Source organism: Antedon mediterranea, chromosome 2 (genome assembly GCF_964355755.1).
Source record: "Antedon mediterranea chromosome 2, ecAntMedi1.1, whole genome shotgun sequence".
NCBI lineage: Eukaryota > Metazoa > Echinodermata > Crinoidea > Comatulida > Antedonidae > Antedon > Antedon mediterranea.
Window position 1 is genome coordinate 16,140,770 of NC_092671.1, and position 27,914 is coordinate 16,168,683.

Sequence of the window (27,914 nt, forward strand, 5' to 3'; positions counted from 1 at the left end):
AACATCCTTTACAAATAATTAAACGAATAGGCCTACAAAAACTGGCACTCAAATTATAATTAATTATTAATGTAGGCTATATATATGTAAATTATGTTACATATTTATATAAATATCTCTTAGTCTTATTGGCTTTTCCTTATTTTTTCCCGATTTATATATGTTTTCGTATTTTACATGATGCACAACATTTTGTGTGCAGTAAAGACATTGGTGGCGCTCTGCATATTTATCAAAAAGTATTTTTCAGGTTTCGTGTAGTGTAGTAGTACAAACTGACATTGTAGGGCCTTTACTATACTGGACATTATATTTTCATTGTTTGTAGGTTGAAACATAATTATCAGTAGGTAAACAAAGTAAGTTATTATATAATATGAAAAGATAAAGCTATTTTGACATTAATTTCAGCTCGTTACTCTATAGATGTCTGAAATATTAAGTTGCGACTGCAACCTGTTGTAAATTTTTAGATAACCACCCACCACCACAACAACACTAACACAAAGACAACCACTTGCCTGTCTGACAGCCAGACTGTCTAGGCCTACCAAGGCAAGGGGATAGGCCTATGACTGATAATAATCTGGTATAATACAGTAGGACTTAGGTAGTAAAGGAGGATGCTATACCCATGGTCAACCTTGTGTGTAAATTGAATATTTTTATTGGCTCAGTCGAACCTGTATGTGTATGTGAATTAATAATTTAATATTTAATTTAATTTCTTTTGCTCATGAATATAAATTATAGGCTATAGTATAGACGACTGCACTGCAGAAAATTGGTGGTGACAAACACCTATGCTTATACACTATAAATGTTTTTTTCGATGGATTTTAATCAGTGAAAAATTGTTTTTATTTTTTACAATCATAACAGTGATGTAGGCCAATCTTTTGAGAACATTTTGCATTAAATCTGTTTGTCATATGATCCTCCGTTCAGGAGTTATGATTTTATAATTAACATGCTTATCACGACTGTCATATTCTCTGCAAGATGGCTTCCGTATCACAAAAATCGTCTATGGTGTGTCAGTGCCAGTTAAGTTGTGTATAAATAGTAAGAGCAGGAGGATCAGCACTGTCGGCAAATTTAATTTTTAACCTAGTAAACTATGTGTCTAATGCCTAATTTCTCTCGGCTGCATACCTTTTTTCTGTTGTCTATCGGCTCAAAAAACTGGTCGCACAATCAACCGAGATTGACTGACTGGCCATGCCAATCAATAGTATTCTACTAACTTCCACAGTACAACACTTTTTTTTTTAACGTCAACATAATTCTTTTCAATAATGGAAATACACCATCAGGTTGAAATATTTTCACCAGTGAGCGTACTATGTTATGTGCAGTTTGAAATTGTGCAAGATGGGATTTTCTTTTCAACACCTACTGTATACAGGTGGTGTTAAGAGTATCGCTGTTTATCTGTGTGAGTTAGTCTATTATTAGTCATTGATATTTTCATTTCAGATTTCTCAATCATCAGAGTATAAGGTATACAAATAATAGTAATACCTCCCTGATCAGAGTAGGATAATTTACTAAAACTTATTTTTATACAGAGATATGTCTTGACTGATTCACACTGGAGGAATATTTGTAATTTAACTCATAGATGATAATTTTTGTACTGTATTGTCTACTACTACTGTACGACCAAACAAATTTCCCAGTGTGAAATGATAAAAGTTTTTTCAATAATTAATTTGGTATTTCTTAATTCTAGAGAAGGTGAAGTATGTTTTGCCATAATGACTCTAATGAAACACAGTATAAAACTGAATAATATTTTGACAATGTGGATTGGACTGTTTGTAGAAATTGATATTTCATAGATAAACAAATTATCCTCATAAATCAGCACTCTGTAAATGTCAAATGAAATTGCGTTCAATGTCGATTTCCAAATTATATCTTGATTCCAGCTAAAAAACTTTCTTTTTACATTGTATACATTTTCTTTGAAAATCACCACTCTTAACTACAAAACTGTATAACCGGATATTGTTGACATTATTTGTATTGAGATGTTGTCTGACTTTATGATAGCAAAAAGTTTTAAAAGAAAATGATACAGGATACTGTCACATTAGAAAAGCATTACTTTTTGTACAATCACTCATCTATTTCAAAGTACAGTATAGTATTCATTATTTCAAAACTTTTTACATGGTGTAACACAGGGGAAAAATCCCCCTGGCTTACTGCTAGCACTACTAAAGAGCCCTCCAGTACTGGGTAGTTGCATTGGTTTGCTCATGCTCTGGGCCCCTGGGTTTAGCCAGTGAGCGCTCATAGCTGAGTGTTACGCCCAGCCAACTACATGTGGAATTGATAATACAGGTTGCTTAAGAAAAGATTTTGAAAAACAACTGAACGCTTTCTTGTTGTTGAAACACATTTTTATTTCTTCTCCATGCCATTAAGTTTGTTTGTACAGCACCTATCAAAAAGGATGGTAGGTTTTTACTTTGTAAACACTACTATCATCAGACCTATTAAAATTTAATGTTTAAATACTAAAACTGTGTTCATTATTCACACTCATTATCATACATAGTAGACAAAGTAAATGCAGGTTGTGCAAGACTTTAAGTTAGTGTAATTTGCAGTAAGTACAAATTGATAATTTTGATGTAGAGATAATTAGTTTGACAAAAGCTTTTAATGCCATATCAACGTTGAGTTTCAGAAACAAGATCTTGTATAATATAATATAATATACAATCTGTATGTAGCTCACCAAAAATTATACCATTGATAGAAATTTACTTTTTTATTCTTGAACAAACCTTTAATTGCTTCAAAACTAGTTGTAATTTCTATAAATATACTCATACTAGTCATAGTGCGTAGCAGAGTGCTAGGAATATCATGTAAGGAAATCTAGTTTTAAAGTTAATAAAGAAGCAGTGGTATTCAAAGACCTTTTTATTTAGGTGATCATTCAATTCAATTCAAAATTCTTTAATCATCCCACACGGGGCAATTCAAATACAAAATAGGGTATTGCTAAACACCGCAAACCCCGCAAACCTCCAAAAAAACATAGCAAACCCCATCGAACCAACATAAAAGTGATTGAATCATGTAGTGTACAACCCACTGAGTATATCCATGTAAAAAAAATATTAAATTTCTACTGTTGTTAACAACTTATTTTTGGGGTAAAACATCATTTTTTTGTCAAAAATGATTGCTAAACCCCGCAAACCTCCAAAAAACCATAGCAAACCCCACTGAACCAACATAAAAGTGATTGAATCATGTAGTGTACAACCCACTGGGTATATCCATGTAAAACAAATATTAAATTTCTACTGTTAACTACTTATTTTTGGGGTAAAACATCATTTTTTGGTCAAAAATGATTGCTTATTTTTAACCAAAAAATGATGTTTTAACCCCAAAAAAGTAGTTAACAGTAGAAATTTAATAATTTATATACCCAGTAGGTCGTACACTACAAACATATACAAAATATCACAATACACAGTACAAAATAAACAAGAGTCAAGGTTCAAGAATTTAAGAGTCGAAAGCCACTGGCAAAAAACGAATTCCTTTTCCGGTTTGTTCTACATGCCGGGCATCGAAAGCGACGCCCATGAGGCATGAGCTCGAAATCACTGAACAAGGCATGGTTAATATTTTTTAGAATAGCTCTACTTTTTTCTAGAGTTTGCATGTCACAGAAAGAAGATAAGCTACGAAGTTGACAACCTATTAATTTAGAACTTAAGTTAACAATTCTTTGTAGTGAGTTTTTCTCTTTGACCCTAAGACTAAAACACCAGCATATAAAGGAAAAAGTTAAAACGTTCTCAATTATTTTGACAATTGATAATACTGTATTAACCTTTGTTTATTATGCTATGCTCTTCATTTGTTGCATACTGTATTCTATAATAACACAGTATGTTATTCCTTTTCAGACAGTAGAATATAAGTAACTGTAGGCCTATTAGCATTTGCCTTTGAATAAAAAATAGTTATTTACAGTATATTTATAATATTCAAGGTTACATTTTAAATTGCATTGAGTTCAAATACAGTAATTATTTATCAACCTAATTGTGAAATAATACTGTTTAAATAACAAAAAAGAATTACCAAGACGTGTGCAGTAATTAAAATGTTCACCTCATATATAATTGAGATGTTAGGTAAAGTAGCTTTTTATTATTTATACCACACTGTACTTGGCACGGTAAGCCACTTGGAAACCAGCAAAATGTGAAAACATCAATCTACTGTAGAGGCCAGCTAAGCACACTTCATTCAAACGCAGTAATACTTTCATTTATTAAAACTTCTTGGATTTAATACAGTAGGTAAGTCAATATTAATAATGCACTCCTACAGATTGAATCTCTTCTCAATGATACTGATGTGACAGGTGTTTTTTAAATTCATGATTTTTATATTTTTTTAAACTAGTTATTTTGGTCATCACAGATTAAACTGATTGTTTGAATAGGGAGCTTTTGATTTGCGACGATTGACGACCAATTTAAGTCAGGTCATAATGTGTTGTCGGTCGTCATCTGGACCTAGAAACCATCAAACCTGTGTCGAGGTGGAGAGCGTGGACACACGTCATACTATTTCCACATGCAGAGAATGAATTGGCATGGCGTGTAATTTGGTTGTCGGTCATCACAAATTAAAAGCTCCCTAGATAAAGGGGAGCAGTTAGCACAGGTATTAGGGTAAGGCTTTAGATGTACAGTAATATGAAATTACTGTATATAGTATTACAATGGAAAAACTGTTGATTGATCAACAGATGTATACCAACAGTATTGTACTGATACTGCAATAGTATAGTATCTCACTCAGTGTTTAATAGTTAGAGACTGTGACAAGGCTATTGCAGATAACTATACTAATACTATAGAGTAACACATACTGTACTAAACCTTTGACCTTTTTTTCAAGTCATGTTTGAACACATTTTTTATCTTCATACAGTACTTCATAGACTAAATCATAAGTCTATAAAGGTCGACATACAGATTACTGTATATCAATAGTTTATAGGCTACACCTTTACCTTGTCAACATCCCCAACGTTCCATTTTTTTCTTGCAAACACAATAAGATTACATTATTATTAATAAATTACTGTATTTGTATGAACTTCAAACTCTTAACCAGGTTGATTCTATTATCATTTTCTATAATTTTAATTTATATTAATATTAATAAATAATAATTTGTATGTTCATAAACCCTTTAGAAATTTTTATTTAGAAATCCTTAATGTTAAACTACAGTATATTCTGTATGATTCTCTTTGTTAATTAAAAAAAGCCACTCTATATTTTCCCTCTGAATTATTTTATTCTGAATGTTTCACTACTGTACATAGCATGCAATACATATTCTGTAGTTAACCCCGCAAACAGATAATGATATTGTATTATTTTGTCTTTACCACTATTAAGTTTACCATCATTTTTTTATGGTTGCCTATACCTCAGTTTTTAAATAGATGTTTCAAGCATAAATTTAGGAGATTCTAGTTATGTTTATTATTCTAATTTAAAGTTTAAATAAAGGATAGTAGTTTGGGTTGTGTCAAGCACCTTTTGAAAACCATATTTTCTTCTCATGATAGGCTTTGTTTCCGCAGCTAAAACTTAACCGATAGTTAACCGATAAAAATTAACCAATTCAGCGCGAGAAAAATTAAACTGATAATTATCTCATTCAAATCAGATCATTATTCATAAATGCGATAATTTTCAACCTTTGACCTGAAGGACAAATCGTTGTAATTGGGCACTTGGTTGATGATAATGTCTGATCATCATGCAGACTTTATTATTATACCGATAATTTTGTTACTATATGGCTTCAGAAACATGGCTATAGATTTATTCCGACAGCTTTTGAAATTGACTCTAAAAACCGCGAACAAAAGTTTTTCTAAAAAAAGACACCATATCAAAGGTGTTTTAGACCAATCTTTTCTTAATGATTATGATACCTACAGTAACATGCTTACATATTATCATTATCTTTTCAATATACACAGTGTATGTACATTATACTATAGCAGTTATTTGCTGCCAGCATAAATTTATAATTAGCAAGATGGATTTTATTAGGGAATTGAATGCGAGAATTTTATGATCTTATCATACAGTATTTGCATAAAATATTCAAGATGTAATTTCTTAAAGATGACAGCCATGTTGTTGTTACACTCAATTTACATTGCAATGTGTAATTAGAAGATTATTGAATTGATTATTAATAAACAACTAGTTACTTATTCGATTTGTAATTATTGTATGATTCTTTACAATATTTGTACTACGGTACTAGCTTCTTCACGTCTCAGTTATTGTAATGATAATTATAATGAGTTGAAAATTAAATTTTAATTTGATTGGCAAAAAAGTTACTGTAAAGCTCTGTCTACACTATCAAACTAGTTTGACCCAAAAACGTGCCCATATATGGACATGATGATCTCATATCACTACCATGTTTGGGCATATCACTACCATATTTGGGCACATCCCACCTTTTTTGTAAAACTAGTTTGATAGTGTAGACAGAGCTTATGATATTTTTTTGCTTGGCATTTGAAACAGGGGATGTAGTATTTGTAGTGTAATGATGAGGGTGGCAATGCCCATGTGGGGTCGTGGTTGGCAGATTAGTCCAATATTCCATAGGGATCACCTTGTTCAATGTACTGTACTTCTGACTTTTCTTGGGCTATTGTAGGTTTATTGGGTAAGTGGCACTTATAGACAAGCAACACCAAATGTTGGTTTGTGTAGTTTGGTCAGTGTGCGTTTGCCTACTGATTTGTCACTTATTTTTTAGAATGTAGAATTGTAGCCTCTGTCATTTAATTCATTGATTGTCAAATGTTGTGAAATTCAAACATCTTTAAATATCCACAAACGTCATAATCAAACTTATTTGTTGATTTCTTTGTTTTGATGATGTTGGTTTTGTCTTTTATTTGTTAAATTATTTAGCCTTAAAACATCCAACGTAAAGCGTCATTCTCCTTAACACAATTATTATACATTTTAAGTTATTACTAAATTATAACATTTATTTTGAACGCTGTGGTAGGAAATTAAAGTGCGAATGTTATTCAGCATAATGTATGAAAACAATCATTTTATTGGAAGTTTTCTGATTAAAATTTACTTTGTTGAAGTAAAATTCTCCATACAGTGTACATACATACAGTACTGGTTGTATAATTTTTTTAACATTCGTTTTTTTAATGTGAAAATAATTTTACATGGTCAATTTTAAAATCAAAGTTGGTCCAGAACAACTCCCTGGTTGGTCACTGATTGTCATTGATTGTCAGCTAGCTTCTACAGGGTTCAAACAGTAATTGTTTGCATTTTAAGACGTTTACTTGTTGCAATCTAATCATTGACAAATGCTTTGTGTTTGACCTAGACAAATACGCCTACAACAAACATTATCTACAGAATATTTACACTGTAGTTTCGATAAGGCAGGTCCACTTTAGTAGATGATCTGTATCGAGGTTTTAACACGTTTAAATCAAGTTAATGTCTAATGCTGTTTCAGTATATTATGGTTTTCTTTTACACTAATGAAAGAAATATACTTTTTTTAAGTACATTTTATTTAACTCTGTGAATTTTTGTTATTACTGTATTACTTTATGTATATTTAAATTTCTAATAGTACTGTACTACAGTATAATTAGGTATTATCTATCCAATGGCATTGGCTGGATCCATGGTTGTATACAATTTTAATTCAAAAAGTAGGCCTACTGTATTAGTGGTCTATTATTGTGAACATAACATATCATACTCAATATGTATAGCTATGATGCTGTCTGCAGTACATGTCGTTTGGGTGAGGTATCCTGGAATAGTACACACCTACAATTATTTGTACAATAAACAGTTGGACTGTACTCAATTCAACAAGAAGGTTGGTATAACCAGTCTATAATATATTGCAACACCCTGGAAGGCAAGCAAGTTAATCACCAAGCGACAGCTCCACTACGTGCTTCACATTAAATATTTTCCTCCAGTCATTTTATTTTAACACTTCTGCCCATAATTTTCACTAAAATAACACCAAAATATTAAATTAACAAATCAGGCAAAGAACATTAATTCTAAACCGCCCGGTGGTATACTGAAATTTTAATTAATTTATTTGAAACGATAAAGATGAGGAAATCTGTGAGAATGAGAAAAAGTCGCCCCAATCGAGACTCGAACTCGGACCGCCTGCTTGATATACAGATGCTCTAACCATTAGACCACTGGGGTTTTTATGGTATTGTTCGATTGGATAGCGACTCTTTAAGAGTCTCAACTCGGCGTGGTATGGTGGAACAGTACTAGTCCTCAGTTGTACGCACGCGCACCAGAGATCAAATTGATACGAAAATGATAAATAATGATAAACTGAGAATCTTGTTATGATGAGTAATGTTGCATACAGTATTAATAGACAGTATCCCAATGAAAAAATTTAAATTATTTATTTAACTTTTTCTTTTAGTTACCCAAAAATAACTTAATGACCCGTTCTAATGTTATGGATCTTTGAAGTTGTAAAAAATGTATGATTGTTGGTTGAAAAATGGTGTTTTTTGCTCTTAAAATTGGAAGCATTTTTGAAAGGTTATAACTTTCACAATAATGACTTCAAAGTTTTGAATTTCGTTTTGAAATTTTGACTAATTTTAAAGTAATTTTTTCACTGGAAATACTTAATAAATAACAAGTGAACAATAAAAAACATTCTTTTATTATATTTAATTTTATTTTGAATAAAATACAATTTAAATTAATGTAATAATGTTAACATCGTAGCCATCACTTTTAGAATTTTTGAAAAATATCACAACACAAAGTGCGTTCATTTAATAGATAGGTAATATTCGATCAGCAACTTGTAAGTTATAGTTGGCTTTCGTTTAAAATCAACATTGACGTCAATGACCACCTTTCATGTTATGGAACATTACACTTTAGCAGTAGTGCATGGCTTTCAATTTGAGCAAAACAAAATGTACTTTGAATTAGTTAATATTGTTTTAAAATACTAACTTCACAGTTTTTAATAGAAATAGTGTGTGATCAGTGTAAATTTCATTTAAATGAATATCAATAATGAACTTCAAAAATTTACTAAAACTAAACTGTTATTACAGTATAAAAAGATGAGATTTTAGATTTAGCAACTGAGAATAGTTTGACATACAGGTACTCACTGTTGACACGATAAATAAGATCATATTCGTTATTTAAAAAGCCAAACCGCTTGAATTAATGCAACCCTTGTTGATTTTTTTGGGTTGGCATATTATAGTGGTTGCATAATACTGTAGACCTTGTCCTCATCTGTTAAATAAAGAAATATAGTATAATAATACAGTATATGTAGGGTGAAATGTCCAAATCCAGTTCATATGTATTGCACATGGATTTTAATGCAACCTGTTTTAGATAAACTTTGTGTGCTCATGTCATATAATGTCTCTTGAATTACTAAATTACCTGTACAAAGATGACAGGTTTTCATAATGAACTATGGTAATATACTGTAGTCGTCCATTATCTGCTTATTATATTAGAGGAATATCCTGATATTAAACATTGTGATTACCTATATCCTCGGGTATAATCTCACTTTGGGTCTAATACCACCCCCTACTTTATTTCTGACTTCACAAACAGGCATATCCCCGGTATAGTCCCAGCATTGACTTTTGGTCTGGATGTACAGTAGCCAGTTCAGATGAGGTTTTACAAGAAATGCTTACCAAGTTAGTTAGATAGATAGATAGTATTAAGATTTTTCTTTCAAATACTAGGTCAACAAAATAGTAACCTTGACTAATTATGTATTATAAAGAAAACGTTACCGTGGAATTTATTATAATATTAATATGGATTTTAGTTAGATTGGTATCTGTTGTTACCTTGTTATTATTAAACAATACTGTAGTTTGTGAGACAGTCTTATTGTGTCTTTGTCATTGTGAACGTTGACTTTCATTTTAATTTTATGGTCATCTCTTTGGCAATTTAGCCGACAGTCTACTGTATCATTTAGCAATCATTTGCATGAATTGGAATCTTTGTCTCACTCTGCTTTTCTTTCTATTTTTCAGTTAAAATAAATGTTCCATAATGTGCCTAATAAATCTATTTCTTCTTGTCTTTGAAAATAAATCTTTCAGTTCAGGCTCATAGTCTTAACAGTTTTACCTTTTTTCTTATTAGCCGCTATGGCAAAATTGATAATATGCAGTACCTCTGCTTTAGCAGTTGGCTATTTCCTGCTTATTATTATATAACTTAGATTAAGACACAATACATTTAATAAAATAAATGTATTCCTCTGAATGCGAGACCATGTATCAGAATAAACAAAAGATTGCACGCAACCGAAGTGGACAGAATAATACTTTATTAGAATGAGAATGAGCAGCACAGATATCACATTTATTTTAATGTATTGTGTCTTAATCTAAATGCATGTGTTGTGAAGTATGTTGAAATGATAACTGCCAAATGATTGTTGAAGCATATTGCTTTCTCAATAACAGCACGCCTACTTTGTGCAGACGAGATAAATCTGGCAGGTTGGCGGACATTTAAGAGCACAGCAAATTATCATTACTTATCTTAAACTCTTGTAATTAAGGCATTTTATCTGTCAAGCCATTTCAACGAACATAAAACGAATCCATCTGTCATTACTATATTGGGTCAATGTGTTGCCTGAAAAACAAAACAACACAAGAATTAGGTTGCTAATTTAAAGATGTATTGTCCTCCAAAAACATGAAAAATGAAGATTAATAAAATCAGACTTTGAATAGGCCACTTTGTAGTTTTAACTTACGTAGCTCCGTAGAAAAAAAACCCAGGAAAACTTCACTTATAAAATGACAAAATAAATGGTTATATTCAAACAAAAACCCATTGGCTATTGGCAGCAAATTTGACTACAGGTATTTAAATTACAGTTTATTCAGGTCAATCATTTTTTTTTTATCCAATTTTTTTTTTGGTCAAAGTGAATATCTATTATGTGACATTAAAATGGCATATTCAACAACAAAGTTGATAAAAAAATGGATGTTTCTGGGGGACAATAAATATATTTTTAAAGAATAAATAACAATGATTTAAAGAAGTCATTTTTCATTAATGTAATTGTTTGATAATATTCAATTACTTGTCAATTGTCAATTATCAATCTCCATTTAACCCGACATTTGATCAATAAAATGATATTAAAGTACCAGTACAACTTTCTATTAATATCATGGCTTAAATTGATTATCCTTCGTCCTCTGAAAGCTCCTCTCTATGGATTTCCGTCGTTACTAATACTCTTTTTTTTTCATAAATATGCAAATCTCCGGTGTTACGCTACAACAACCATAACTACTGAAGACTTAAAATATGGCTTGCCATACTTTACTAACGATAATAACTATATTGTCTTATGTTAGCATGATGGAAGTAATGCTATAGAACTCCTCCAGGGGACAACCCTATTAATGAGGATGCTTTCTTGTGAAAAAAAAATAAGCGCAAGTTTAACACTACCAATCCCTATTCATGTGACAGCCCTATTGATTGAAATATATATTTTTATACTGGGTAACCTCTTCAGTCAAAGACTGGTCTCCCAGAGGACCCAGTTGGTGATCAGTGGCTGTGATGTACTAATACACCGGGGTAACCCCCTACTCGTCTCGAAAGATGTACTAGGTTCTTTAAAGTGCACACGAGCTAGATATGTACACTGGACCTACGGTTTATAGTCCTTATCCGAGAAGACTTGTTCTACCACCAGAACCATGGAGTGAGTGAGCCTCGAACCCATGCCGATGTTATGGCTACGTAATTACGGTTCCACTGTCTTAACCGCTCGGCCACTCACTCACTATTAAGGGGACACTGTCCTGAAAGTGTCCCCTTAATAGAGGTGCTACTGTTGTGTTATACTGTACATCATAAATACAGCAATATTAACTAAATATTCTTATGCTAACATGACAAGATAATGCTACTTGCAAATTCATATATGTAGGATAACAAATAATAACTTATCCAATGATAATTTGGTTTCATTGAAGCTTAGAATATTATATTTGATGTGTAATTAGCCGAGTAATCGTTTGCAGTCTTCTTTTATTGATGTTAAACACCAACTGTAAAGTGATTGTTGTGCTTGTTTGTATTTGCATATAACAGCTATCTAGATTGTTATGATAAGCACTCCCTGATAATACTATGGTATTTGACTATATTGAGGTGTACTGTATCGCAATTTACAATACATGAAATTAGATAGAAGATAGAGTAACTCTGAAAAATTACAACCCATGAGGCCATTTTTCGGATCAGTAGATCTTTTGATTTAAGAAATTAATGATAGCGCTTGGTTAGTATGAAAAATGCTCCACAGTATCCATTCTTTCATGGATTCCATTTATTTTATTATCGTCCTCTAATATTGTACAAGGAAAGTCAATAAACTGAAAACAGTCTTATGACAGCTGTGAATGTTTCCATATTGTTAAGAATGATATTTGGTTGTTTATGTGGGTTTATCATGCACATTAACTATGTTAATTCTCTGACTCATATTAGAGCCTTTTATACTTTGAGAGACATAGGTAGAACTGTAATTATTCAGTATTTAAAGATCGTAAAGGCACATCTATTATTATTATATTATTTTGTATACGAGGATGGGTATTTTGTACTGTAGACATAAAAAGATTTCTTTTTATGGCACTTCTAGCATTTTCTTTTATTTTCTTCCTTCCTTTTACAAACAATCTTTTCAGTTAGGCCTACATCATGTATTGTTTTCTCCACTTGGGTCTGTTTGCAACTGTACCTTTAACAACAAAAGATAACCTTTAATGACATATTGTACTGTACATACAGAAAAAATAATGAAGGAAAAAAAGTCATTTTTTGTGTTTTAATTTAGTGTTTTAATACTAGTTTTCGGGGCTTATGCATATATATATATATAAAAAGATTGGTCGTAATACAAACTTGTTTTAATTCTCTGAAGAAATAAAATGATATTGATAAACTAGTATTTTATTACCACATAAAAATTTAGCCATAATACATAACATTTGTTTAGTTAATGTTTAATCATAGAGATATTATATTTTTTTTTATTTTTTATTTATTTTATTTCCTTTTATTGCATCAAGTAAACAGTGATGAAGTTGACATAAATATAATAATAAATATATAAAAAAAAAAACATAGTATAACACAGACCAAACAAGTTACAAAAATATATCACAAATCAGCCATCATAGTACATCCAGTAACACAAACCAAAAGGGGTTCACAATTTGCTTATCATAACTCAGTTTCTGATCATTCACCAATCATTGAAAACTCCGTATAGTATAGATATTATAATATCTCTATAGTTTAATTTATAAAATATTGTAATTATTAACATTTGTTATTCTATAATCATCTATTCAGTGGTTATACAGCTATTGAGTATTGTATATATTTGCTTTTTGTACTAAATAATACCAAGCCTAATATTTGTATACTTGAACATAGATCTTAATTTTACTAATTAAGAACACAAACGTGACAGTTAACTGTACTGTACTGTACATAATTGTGTCTGAATTAATGTAAATTAGTATTTAATAATTCATCTTGATTCATTAAGTGCATTCACTTGACTTGCCACTTTATGTCTTAAAAGATCTACAATACAATCTGCAATTTGTATCATCAGTCCTGATACTATCAATATTAATTAAATTCCTTTTGTATCCATTAACACCATTTATTTAAGAAATTATGAATATTTGTACACGATTAAAAACTAGCATATGATAGCTATTCAAGACAACATTTATTTAAGATTTTTGGAACAATTTCAGCCATTCCCATTTACTAATTTGTTGAGTAAAAAAAAGTTAAAAAGAAAGAAATTCGAAAAGTTTTTATTCTAGAACTATAAGATTTACATTTACTGTATGCTGTCTTTGATAATAATATTTGTTCACATCCAATAAAGGGCGTTATGATCAATAAGAACAATAAATCAAGATTATTGCTCTTACTAATCATGACGTCATTCTCTGTAACTCTGTAGGTAAATAATGGAAATAGGTATAGATAGCATTAGCATACTATACTTCCAAGGGTATAGTTTAGAAGAGAGATAGCCGACTTACAATGATTAACATGAGAGGTTAAGAGATGTAACTGAGCATCTGTACTGTGCAATTGTATAAATGGGCCTTAAAGCGCTATCTCTGTGCCTCTGTAGGTAAATAATGGAAATAGGTATAGCATACTGTACTTCCAAGGGTATAGTTTAGAAGAGAGATAGCCGACTTACAATGATTAACATGAGAGGTTAAGAGATGTAACTGAGCATCTGTACTGTGCAATTGTATAAATGGGCCTTAAAGCGCTATCTCTGTGCCTCTGTAGGTAAATAATGGAAATAGGTATAGCATTAGCATACTATACTTCCAAGGGTATAGTTTGGAAGAGAGATAGCTGACAATACAATGATTAACATGAGAGGATGAGAGATGTAACTGAGCATCTGTACTGTACAATTGTATAAATGGGCCTTAAAACGCTATCTCTGTGCCTCTGTAGGTAAATAATGGAAATAGGTATAGCATTAGCATACTATACTTCCAAGGGTATAGTTTGGAAGAGAGATAGCTGACAATACAATGATTAACATTCATAGAGGATGAGAGATGTAAAGCATCTACTGCATGTGCAATTGAGGATGATTTGGATCTTCCAACAATAGTTATTATTCATTGCATCTGATTGACATGAATACATTGTCTTGTAATTCAGAACATTACATCAAAACCATCCAAGCAAGAAATTGTCTAATTTATCTGGCAATTTTGTTCTGGTAATTATAATATAAAGCAGTATTTGAACATTTAGAGTTTTGCTAGTTATGGTATTGTAGGAAGAATTATCAGATGTTTTTTAAAGCTTTAATTACTAATTCTGTTGTCTGTAGGATATTAAAATATAATCATGCATGAAATGAGCTGACCATACAGCACAATACATCAAAATAGTTCAATGTTTTCCTTTTCATCAGCAATTGAGTAGAAAATGATTATAGATATAGAAAGATGATAGATTGATGACAAGCTCTATAAAAACTACAATACAGTAAATAATAATAAACAATAATATTAATACAGGGATATTCAGAAATTCAGAAATTCAAAAGCTGGAAATGATATAAAACGATTTGAAAATCTTTGGGGAGGGGGCGTGGGTGCATGATTGTTTTGGGTGAAAGATTGATATAAAAGTTAAGACCATTATTAATTCTAAGAATAATTGATGAATAGCTTTTGGAGTTTATAATTAATTTAGCTATGGCCTGCTAATATTTGTGCTTTTGTTTTTGATGGATATGTTTTTAATTTATTTATTTAAATAATATTTTACAAGGGTGGTCTATCCAGCCAAAGCTGATCATTAGGGACCCTCACAAAAATACAAAATGATGAGACATAAACATGTAACAATAAAAATTAAATTAAAAAAGAATCAAAAATTAAAACTATCTCAAAGATGTGAGAAAGTCGTAAATTCTGAAAATATGCCACCCGGAATTTTTACGTATATGGCCTAAACAGTTTAAATCTATATTATAAAGGCTGGACACAAAGTTAGTCTGAGTCTTGGGGTAGGTGTCAGATGAATATTTAGACTTAGAAACACATCGGGTATTTGCATTCCACTCCATCCAGCACAATTCTGCACATATTGGAAAAATGATCAATAATATCCAAACTAGATCTTTTTAGATGAAGACAGATGATTGCTATGTTTGATTTATTAGTTGGTGCTATTTTGAGCCAACAGTAAATCCATTCCATTAAAACTATCAGCTTATCACTATCAAAACATTGTTTTCTATTGATTCTACATTAGAACTAAGTTACAGGGCTCATTAAGAATGTGGCGGCTAATTATACAGATTTACATATTGTTCAAGCCAAATAGTTTTTGTGCGTTAAGCACGACAATCGCAGCACGGGATCTGTTAATACACAGATTGGTGTCCATTCGGAAAATGTAATAAATACACAAAATTGAAATAATATGGTACAGTAGTTTGTGAATTACTAGTGATTATTGGCAAATAATGCGATGCCACCAAGTGCTAACACATAACAAGTGTTTCTTTTATGTAGAGTCATGCAATAGAGTTTCTGACCTTATTATTAGATAATGATTGTCACTGAATTCGTTTCTTAAAATAGGTTAAGTCAGGGAAGAAGAGTGAATTCCCTGGTTAAATTAATTACCGTATTTATTAAAGTAAGACTGACAATAATAGCAGATACTGTAGATAAATCATTTTTCTGTTTCTGCATTATTAATTAAAATACTATCACAGTATAATTTCTTTATTTTTTACTTATTTATTACTTTGGGTGCCAAATGTACAAATTCGTCTGAACATTGCAGCTGTGCTTTAGACTTTTTCCAATTATAGATGGTATATTTTTCACACAATGTATGATGAAGCAAAAAAAATAATGTTTACATAAATTGTGAAAACAACTATTCATCTCCTTTGTCTTGACCGATGCTGGTTATCTTAGGAGGATAGAGCTCTTTTTTTTCATAGTCGAGAACTATATTTTTTACCATTGTTACCTTAACCTTTAGGATGATTTTATTTTACCTAATCATGACACTGTACAAAAATAGTCATTTTTCATTTAACACTTACAGCCATATGAACTGTTGACCAATGCTGTCTTCAGGATATTAAGAAGATTTATTTTCTCATTTTCACATATAGATGGTCATTTTTTTTGTTTAACATAATACTTAATAGCCATAGAAGATAGATTACTACTGACGTAAGCAAGTCACATAATTTTATTCAATACTGTCTTTGATTTCAAACAGCAAACAAAATTTCCGGAACACAATTTCTTCACCGTTGCTCTTCGCATAAAACAACTACAGTAGTATCGTTCCACAATTTATTCCTGCAATAATTTAACCTCAACAAATACATATTGTATTCAGTACATGTTTTTATGTACTTACTATGTAAATTTTAGTTATAAAATATTTATTTGTCCCGATTTAGACTGGTCATTTGTTTTGTTATGAACATTTAATTTAATTGATGAAATACAGTATTTTAAAATTCTTGTATGATATGATAGTACTCTTTACCATTGGGACTGGTGGGGATTTTTCCACAGCATATGTTCAAATCCGTTTTCTCTAGTAATAGCAGATTTTCCTCATCTTAAAGATATATTACCCCCTGAAAAAATAATTTTTTAAATGTTTGTTGTTGAATATGTCATTTTAATGTCACATAATTATTCACTTTGACCAAAAATTGGATCGGAAAAAAAAATGGTTTATCTGAAAAACTGTAATTTAAAGCAAAAGTAAAGCTTCCAGCCAATGGGTTTTTGGTTGAATTTAACCGATTGTTTTGGCATTTAAAAGTGAAATCATTTTTTTCGTTTTTTTTTTCTACGGAAGTGATTAACTTTGTTAAAGCTACAAAATGGCATATTCAAAGTCTGATTTAATTAATCTTCATTTTTTATGCTTGTATACAATAATACTAACCATATTCCATTTTGTAATTTTTTGCTTATGAAAATACCTTCATTATCTTTTGAAAGATTGTTCAGTAGAATAACTAGGACGAGATGGGTGACCCGACATCATCTTCGATGACTGAGTATGACTACTTAATTAAATTCTTAGCACTTGGTGACTCCGGAGTTGGAAAGACAAGTTTTCTGTACCAATACACAGATTCAACTTTTAATAACAAGTTTATATCAACAGTAGGGATTGACTTTCGGGAGAAACGAGTTGTAAGTTGAATATATTATATATTATTATTATTCCTGTCCACCCAGGCAGCACTTGCCAGCTTTATACTCTGACTTTATCCAAATTCCTTCACTTGCACTGATGAAGGGCTAGTGTTGCCCGAAAGCTCTGCTAACTTTTCTGGCTGTTTACTTTATCGTTTTGATTTAGCTTTTCGCTTTTTATTTTTGTATCTCCATTGAGATCCAGCCACTGATACCCACAGCATTGTCATTTTTTCAGTAATTTGCCTTTGGATTTATATATTATATTATGTTATACATTGTATGTCAAATAGTGCACAAAAATTGGGACAGGAGGAGAGCTTATTCCTTAGGGTGGGCTTATTCCAGAGCAGTATTAAGTATGCTTGGGTAATAGATTAATTTTACTGATCTAATAAAATGAAAAAGGTAATGAATTTAATTTATCTCTAATAATATTGAGTTATGAAGTGCATCACCAAAGTACACCTTTGCACCTTGTGTTATGAAATGTGGTAGATATTAACAACAGTAATAATGTTAATACTCTAACAATTAAATGTATTTAAACGTTGTTATGTCATTACATCATGCATGCACTGTAGGAATTAGTTTAGTAATTATGTAGGAATTTGTCTAAACAAATTCTTTCATGATTCTATTGAGGTTAAACAGTAATAAAACAGTAAATATAATTATGATAAATTCCTCTCCATAAGGTTTTTCAGGTGATATTACAGTATTTTGAATGTTTACAGTACTTGGTCACATGCTGTCTTGCTCTCTTATTCTAAATAGCACACAGGGTTTATAGTTAGTCATTTGTAGGGGTGAATTAATATTATTGCTATCTTTTCATTTATAGATGCACAGGCCAAAAGGATCAGACAGTACAGCTAGAGGTCAAAGAGTTCATCTACAATTATGGGATACCGCCGGACAAGAAAGGTACAATTATAAGCAATCTTTTTATAATGCTGAGTTTTGTATCTATTTATCTAACGTTCATAGAATTATTGTCATTGTTGTTCCTTTGTGTTGTTTAACCCCATGCCATTAATTCTGGAATGCGTTCATGAGGAGATCAAAAGGAGTTTTAAACTCCTTTTGATGTGTATCAATGCAACTGATTTTATTTAGTGTCATCCCTAAAATTTATAATAATCTTTTATACACTTACATAGTTTATAGTTTATTTGTGCCTAGCTTACCTGGATAAACTAACAATAGCCCATGCTCTCCCGAGAGAAGACTATGATTTTATATTATTTAGAATATTTGGTGTTATTGTGTTTCTTTCCTTTCCATTTTTGATATACAGTAGATGTATTGGTATTTATTCTCTTTGTTGCAGGTTCCGTAGTTTAACAACAGCTTTTTTTCGAGATGCCATGGGATTCATCTTGATATTTGATTTGACAAATGAGCAATCGTTTCTAAACATACGTAACTGGATGACGCAACTTCAAATGCATGCTTATTGCGAAAATCCAGATATTGTTTTGTGTGGTAACAAAGCTGACCTTGAAGACCAAAGAATTGTTAGTGATGAAAAGGCAAAAGAAATGGCAGAGAAATTTGGGTAAGTGTAACCTTTGGATGGATCTTGAAAGACTGATTCAAGAAATTGTATTTGTATTTTCTCCACTTAAAATGGACAATTTTCATGTGAATCCATGTTGACATGTCAAGGTAGGTTGTGCTGTGTGGCTGATTCCTTTTATTCTATTTTTGTGCTTGTTGTCTGTGGTTTCTTGTAAAGAAGCTCCTACTGATATTGTCTCTTCTGTTCTACTGGGTGCATTATGGTTTAATATAATAGTATTTTCCGTAGGGTACAAGCAGTGGTGTAATGCAGAGACCTGAGGCCCCTGGGTTAGAGACCCAAAGTAGCCCTCTAACCTGGGGCATTTTAATGCCTGTTGGTTCCTTTGGGCTCTGCTCAAGTGCCCTTCCCTCCAAAAGCTCTGGGTCTCCGGGGTTAACCATTGGGAATAGCTGTTATGCCACTGGGTACAAGATGGATATTGAAATAATTATTTCTTAGTAATATCAAGTTATAGTGCCTTTGGTTGAAATTTCATGTTGACAATTAAGACATACAGTAACATATACATGTCTGATATAAGACATAGGACAAATTTTTTGTGTTACATTTTTTAGAGAGCAATAAGATAGTAGATATTGTTTTTTTTTTACTACAATAAATTGAAAATAATAAATAGCATTGAATAAAAAGACAATATCATTGTCATGAAATAGAATTAACAAATCATTGATACAGCATTTCTGTAATTTGAAATTGTACTTTAAATATTACTGGAACAAAATTCCTTGTTCATGTCTTAAAATGATGATTTCCATGTATACAATTATATGTTGAATTTGTTGACACTTTGGTCCTCTGAGGATCAAATTCTATCAGCGCGATGGGTATAGTGTAATGTAATCAACCAGTCTGTATGAAAGACAGCTTCCAATCGCACATTAATGTGGCACTTATTATACTAAGAAAGCAACAGAGTGGAACGTACATCTGCACATGCTCAAATGTGATTAAATGTTTATAACAGGGAAAAAGTAAATTGTCGTTGTAAAGTCATGGTATTATCATATAAATCTTTATTCACATTTTTCTGTAAAACAAACAAATCACAATTATATGCTTAACACGATGACTAATCCCTATTTATCTGTATTGAGGGACACTTTCTTGGGTTCTTAAAGGTGTCCCCTTAATAGAGGTCCTACAGTAGGCCTATTCCTATTCATAGTGCAAAATTGAAAGCTTCTCTTTGAACGAATTTGAAGTGAATTATCCAGATTAATTAATTTTAATTTTTTTTTCATATATTTCAAAAAATCTAAATCATTTAAATTTCTTCCTGAGATTTATCAATACAATTACAATTTTAAATTTAAAACCTACAAGCCATAAATGTTAATTACTATCCTAAAGTAACATTTTATCTAGTGAAAGTAATAAGAGTCTTAAAAATAATATTGATTAGTCAGATGAATTTACTAATGACCAATGCAACATAAATTGAATTTTGACATTACTGTAATGAGTTTTGTAAAACTTTGCTAAAAAATGCAATGATAATTGAAGTAAGTTTCATCCCTGCGTAAAAAAAAGGTGTTTGGTTGTGTGCGGAACTGCTAAAGGCCAACTCAGACAGCGTCGTACGACGAGGCCCGACGAATTGGCTTGACTCATAGGTGCTGTCTGAGTTGAATCCGGACGAGACGAGTCGTCTTGAGATAGTGTCGGGCGTAGTCTTTAGGTTGTCGCAAGAACTTTAAACATGTTTAATTTTCTCCAGACGAGATGACTCGTTCGGCCTCATCGTGCAACGCTGTCTGAGTTGGCCTTAATAATGATCTAATGATTTTTCGTTTATTTTTTTAATAAATAAATAGCTTGTCTATTTTTTGGTCGTCTTCTCTCATTATCGTTTATACTGTTAAACTTGAACTATTATTTTGTAAAACCAATTCTTAAATTATATAAGTAATTTGGGGTCTCTAACATCCAAAACTTCTGGTTTCCTGAGACCCCATTTCATCATTTTCTTGAATCATTGTACATACTATTATTTTATTTGTGATTTGATGAATAAATGTATTTTTATTTGTACAGTAGTATAAAAATATATAATATTTGTTGTTTTTCTCTCTCTTCAGTTTACCATATTTTGAAACAAGTGCAAAAACTGGTCACAATATATCCAAAGCAATTGAGTGTCTCTTGGACAATGTCATGTTGCGGATGGAGAGAAGTGTAGATAAGAATCAGTTTCCAAATTTTGTAGCGAAAAACGGCAAAAACGTACCAATGGATTTTGAAGATCCTGTAGATTCAAGAAGCGCTTGTGCATGTTAGATTGAGATAACGAGAACATAAAGTAGCTTTTGATTTGTGATGACCTACAGACAAACTACGCATATTGTGGTGTTGATCATTGTTTGCCCCTAGAATCCATCAAAACTGTTGTGTAATCGAGCGAGGAAACATATCACAGTTCCTAGGTACTTGGTTTTTGTAAAACAAAAGCTTCTTATTACTATCCACCGTTACAACTCAAATACCTGGATGTACACACCACGATTTATACAACCATACCTGACCCAACAGTAGTTTACTCCCATGCTAAAGTATAACCCCAAACTTCTAATTTCAGTAGCTGATTCTTGGTACTGTAATGTATGTGTCATTTTTCCGGTATCAAAGGACAATTCTGTATGTATGTGTCACAAGTGACTCCTGTATCATATAGCCTATTAATTTAATATATTGGAATATAATCTACCTTCTAATTCTTGCTAAATGTGATTTCTTGGCTCCATTTACATTATATATTTGTTATTGTACACAACTGATTACATTTCTTCTACATTTTCCTACAAATACTGTAAAATATCGGACAAGAAAAATTAAAATTAAGTTTTCTTTGCCTATATTTACACCAAATTGTTGGAAACTAATTTTTATTGAATGAGAAATCTTTCCTTTTTCCATGATTGGACAAATATAAGTTTATATAGATATTGTTTTTAGTGTGAAATGTTAGTAGATGAGGTTGAGCATAACCTCTTAAAATTGCAACAATTATTCTTTCTGGTTTTATAAAATATTTTTTCTTTTTATATCAAATTAAAATTTGGACAGTACTTTTTTTACTGTTTCCAAAAAGTTATTTCAAAATTGACAACACGAGATATTGTATTATAGGCTTTTGTAATGAACTTTGCTTATTTAAAATTGGGAAGATTTATGGTACTACGATTGATTATAATAGGGAGCTATCGATTTTGATACTCGACATCCAGACTGCAAAACCAATAGAGCGTTTTGAGTTATGTGATGAGAAATCATAAAGCTTCCTATTTTAATTTGTTTAAATATTACCATTTTTATATTAATGCAATTGTATATTTAAAAGTTATTCATTGATTCATTCAATTTTTTAATGTATTTTTCCATGCATTTCAATACGCTTTTTCTGCATGTTGTGCGTTTAGGAAAACACAAATGGTGCAGTTTCCAAGCTATGGTTTTTAAGCCTTAAATCACATTTTATAATTTGAACTAAAAAACTTTTTTGAAGACAAAAACTAACATTCCTTGTTTACATATTATTTAATAATACAATTTTTTTTTCATAACATTTTAAAACAACAAGGCAGTAAACAATATATATTGATATTAAGGTGAGGCCATGAAAACAGTATAAGTAAATTAAGTTACAAAAAAGAAAGCAAAAACAATGGATTACTTTATGCATTCTATGTATATATAATGTATTACTGTTACGTAGAGGCTCCGACCGATTCTTGATTGTAATCGCAGCGCTGGTATTTCATTGTTAATATTTTACCTAATCAATTACACTTCTGCATCTTCTTTAATTCTAATACTTCATCTTTCTTGCACGTCTTATTATATAATCTCGTTAGCAAGTTTGACCTGCTATTCGTTCTTTGTTGCCCACGTGCGATTGGTGACGGAAAGAAAAACAGGAGCCAGATAGGATTGATTTTAGCATGTGTTTTTTTAAGCCATCATTGTGCTATCGACGGTTTTGTGTACACAGTTGCTTCATGGCATATTCTCTATTTGACCTCATTATCCATAATTGATTTACCAATGTTATAATATATTTTGACGGTAAATATTTTAAGCTCCTCTTGGAAAACATGTATTGCATATAATATCTGTCGTCATGTCGTACAGGTACGCGTGGGTTGTTTGGATATTTTTTTCTCATAATTGGACTTGAATAGATTATTCAAACGACATAGTGGACGATAACGAAACTTTTTCCTTACAATAAACAGTATTCATAACAGTAAATTTTACAGCAAAAGATTTCACAGCTGTACATCAATCGCTGTTTATTTATAAACATTTATACTTGATATATTAGGTAAGCTATGGCAATAAACCTATTGTTGTCCCAGTCGAATTGAACATACTGTATTCTTAAAATTTATATGAAATTAATGCATCTTTATTATGATTTAAAATGATGTATTTGATTCAGAAGGGACTTGTAACTCATACACGCCTTCTTAAGTATGTTATACTCGCATGCCATATGTTATGTCATTAAGCGTTTTCTTAGCTTAGGCTAGCGTATGTAATGCCCGAATGGCTTGAGAGGATGACATTTAACGTTTTTCTTTTTCGAATTGAAGAAGAATCGACAGAATGGGTTTTTCTGATAGAAATACTCGCAATGGCTGTTTTATATAAATATATTACTTTCAATTTAGTTGGTTTATCTTCAGGGCGTTCAAAAAGATATTACAGTAATTTATTCAATATTCCGTAAATCATTGAAGCTTCTTGCTAGCAAAATATTAATAATCAGAAACATTATATAACGCTTAGTGTTACCAAGGGCATATGAGGAGCCATTTTAATAACTGCCAGTAAATCTACAATTACCTTCAGGATTGATAGCAATTTGAAATGATTAAGAAGTCAAATTTCTCTCTAAACAAAATTATCTTTCATTTTACGGAGATTTGAAGAACGTGAGCATTAGTCAAATCCAAATTAAGTTACTAATAATGGTAAAAATAGGTGATTTAAAATCATTACCACAAAACAGGGTGTTAAATAAGGTATAATTAAACTCTTTTCACCTTTTAATGTAATGTTAATGTCATGAGTGATAAATGTCAAAGTTTAAGTAGTCATACATGCATTTATGTACACTGCAGTATTGATTAATATTATTACAATGTATTGTGTATTTTTTGTGCAAATGCTTAAAAGATATTTAAATATGCAATTTAATTTCGAAATTTATATTTCTACACAAATAATTTTTAATGTAATCACTATTGACATTTTGTTTCTTTAAAACACATGAGTTATTTGAATCAATAATTGATTTTTTCTTTTTTCTTATTACAAGTTTTGAGATGTTGGTCTATGAATCTTATATTATGTATTGTAAATATAGTAGTGAATTTAAAGCAAATGCGTTAAAGATGACATAAAAACTGTCATGGCAGATGACAAAGATAAGACAATAACATAGTATACTGTATAAATATGTAACATTGGTATGGGATCAAAGGGCATTATATTGATTTATTAAGAAAACTGTTGTTAGTACATACATCCATTATATGGAACAGAAACATGTGTGAAATGAGTTTGCACTGAATAAAGAACACCTGGATTAGGCAATGCATTATGGTGCATCGCTATACAAGATACACAGTAACTTGGTAATTTTACAGGTATAACTTCTTGCATAATTCACTGTTATAACAAGTCATTTGCAATTAATTCTTGTATTTACTGTGAGAACGTTCGTTTATCGACTCTATATAAAAACGAGTTATTGTTATTAAACAAAAAGGTTTTTTTAAAGTTTTACATTAGTATATTGGATGAACCTGGGAAATAGAAATTTATTCTATGCTGCAATGATCAGAATAGAATTTACAGACAAACTATGGGTTCTACTCAGCCCTTGCTTGTTTTTTCTTTTTGTCTCATTGCATCTGTGTTATTTATAAGTCAATTCAAGTTTGCGATTTAGTGCCTTCTGGTTGTTAAACCCCTTTGTAACAACTCAAATTAATTCAACAAATAATACAGCTCTTATTTCTATGTACCAATGCAAAGATTATGAATGTAATATGGGAGATAGTCGGATTTATAAATCAATATAATATTGATTTAAATCAATATATATTATATTAATGTGATAACTGAAACTTAGATATGTAATATTTAATGTTTTATCATGTCTTGTATAAATTGAATTGAGTTTGCTATATTTGTAAATTTTGCTCTTGGTGTAAATATGGTGGTTATATTATTTTGTTTACTGTATTTGATTTTCCAAAATATCAATACATATATATATATATTAGATATATTATAGATAATTAGATAAATGATTATCAATTTTGTGGTGGTTTAAATTATAACAAATATTTCTAAAGCTTGTTTTTTTTATATATATAAAGATGAACTAGTAATTAAATGAATATATGATATTATTAAAATGTATGATTATTTAGGGTACACTAATATTATTAATATGTATATTTGGGATTTAGGAACATAAATATTTATATTATAAAAATACTGTGTACTGTATAGATACTGTATAAGAAATGTCAATGGCGTTCGCTGATTTGAACTCCTTTGAACTGAAACTACCTGGGAATTCCCTGACTATAATAATTATATTGAAAAGGGTGCATATGTATACTATAACAGTGTATTCATGTATGTAGAGTAAATTGTTCATGTCTATTCTATGGTGGATAACATAGTACTATCAAGGGTGGGTCAAGTGAAGGTGAAATTTGTAATTAATTGTGATGAGAATGTTTGAATAGGGTGAATATACAACTGTACTATATACATGTATAGCGGATACTTATTCTATTCTATGGTGGATAACATAGTACTATTAAAGGTAGATTTTGTAATATATACAGTATTTATTATGATTTAAAAACCTGGGAACATTACAACCCAAACAATTCCTTCTGTCTGATGGAAGCAGTTAAATACCTCCTGGTCCTATGTAAACGATACCTGATAGATCGAGGCTTATCTGACAGATACTCTCTTACTTGCTTAATACAGTATATGGTGGATATTCTTGGCAGACATAGATTGATTAATTTGGATATTAAAAATTGTAAATACTGGATTTTGAATAAATCTATCGTTATTGGATACTATCTTCATCACCATGGTGAATAACGATGGTCTTTCTATATATTAATGGTGAAATTAGATATACATGTTTTGTATCTGATACATACTCTGCATTAAAATAGCAGTATTGGTGGACTCTGGCCAGTAGAGAGGAGTGTGCACTGTATGTTATAAGCATTACAGTGTACAGTCAATGTAATAGAACTAGGTAATGTGTAATACGGTTAATCAATTATTTAACATAGATTGGTGTAAATGATATACTAAAGATACACAACTAATGTTACTACTATATGGGACTCAATAATTAACTGAATAATAAAAATGATAAATAATTTATCATGAATTGGAAATAGACATGTTAAAATACTTTGTCTGTAAGGCTAATTATCTTAAACTAAAACAGTATGGGAAACAAACAAGGAAATATAATGATTTAATATTACAGAATATAAATTAATGTATTGATTCATGCCTTTTAATATACATACAGTATTTTTGACGTTATTTTATTATTATGATATGATATTGTCTTGTGTCATTTTTATGGTAATTTAATATTCAATATTTCAGTGAATTTAATAGTATAATATTTTGTCAACTGTTTATTGATCAAAATACTTGTTGACATTGACTTTTATGTATTATGTGGAAGATCCCACCGTCCCAGGTGCTTTAACTCACACCAATTAATACCTGGAACATACCACCTTAATTATTTATAAAGTCTCTGGTTTCTTCTTTTTTTTTCTTGCCTGAATATTAGATCTGTTTATATCATTCAATAAAGTGTTTATTCAAAGATGGTTCTAAGCATTTCAGAAAATGATGTTTGTATACTTCTATGTGCAACTTTTAAATTCAAGTTGTTATTTAGTATATTATATAAACTGCTTCTTGGAGTTAAATGAAGTTGTATTGTTGAGTTATTTTGTGTGTTTGCTGTATTTGAACAAGGCAACAATAGGACACTTAGTTTGACTTGCCAAAAAAATAGGGAACGCGTAACAGTCCTTTGATCTTATGTCTGGCTGCGACAAATTCCAACAGTACTGTACTATGTACATATTCTCTGTGGCGCGCTATGTCTGTTAAGGGGTGTGGAACTGATTGTGTTGCAGCTACAGATAAATTTTAACAAGCAATCTAACGGGATACTGAGCTCGCCTTGCAAAGATAGTAACAGTCCTTTGATCTTACAGTATGTCTGGCTGCAACAAACACAAACAGTACTAGGTACATATTCTCCGCAGCGTGCGGTGTCTGTTAAAGGGTGTGGAACTAATTGTC

General features: G+C 30.8%; 1 protein-coding gene across 2 annotated transcripts; it reads left to right on the forward strand.

The window, feature by feature from the left end:
- The first annotated feature begins 195 nt into the window (after window positions 1–195).
- On the forward strand, window positions 196–27,536 carry LOC140040568 (ras-related protein Rab-27A-like). Of its 2 annotated transcripts, none has more exons than XM_072086602.1 (5): window positions 196–359; window positions 17,741–17,938; window positions 18,786–18,868; window positions 19,275–19,502; window positions 21,608–27,536. In XM_072086602.1, exons 2-5 carry the CDS (start codon window positions 17,768–17,770, stop codon window positions 21,804–21,806), a joined length of 681 nt encoding a protein of 226 aa, XP_071942703.1. In that variant the 5' UTR covers window positions 196–359; window positions 17,741–17,767; the 3' UTR covers window positions 21,807–27,536. The 2 variants fall into 2 exon arrangements, with proteins under 2 accessions (XP_071942703.1, XP_071942704.1); XM_072086603.1 differs by lacking the exon at window positions 196–359 and adding an exon at window positions 2,568–2,620.
- The last annotated feature ends 378 nt before the right edge of the window (window positions 27,537–27,914 follow it).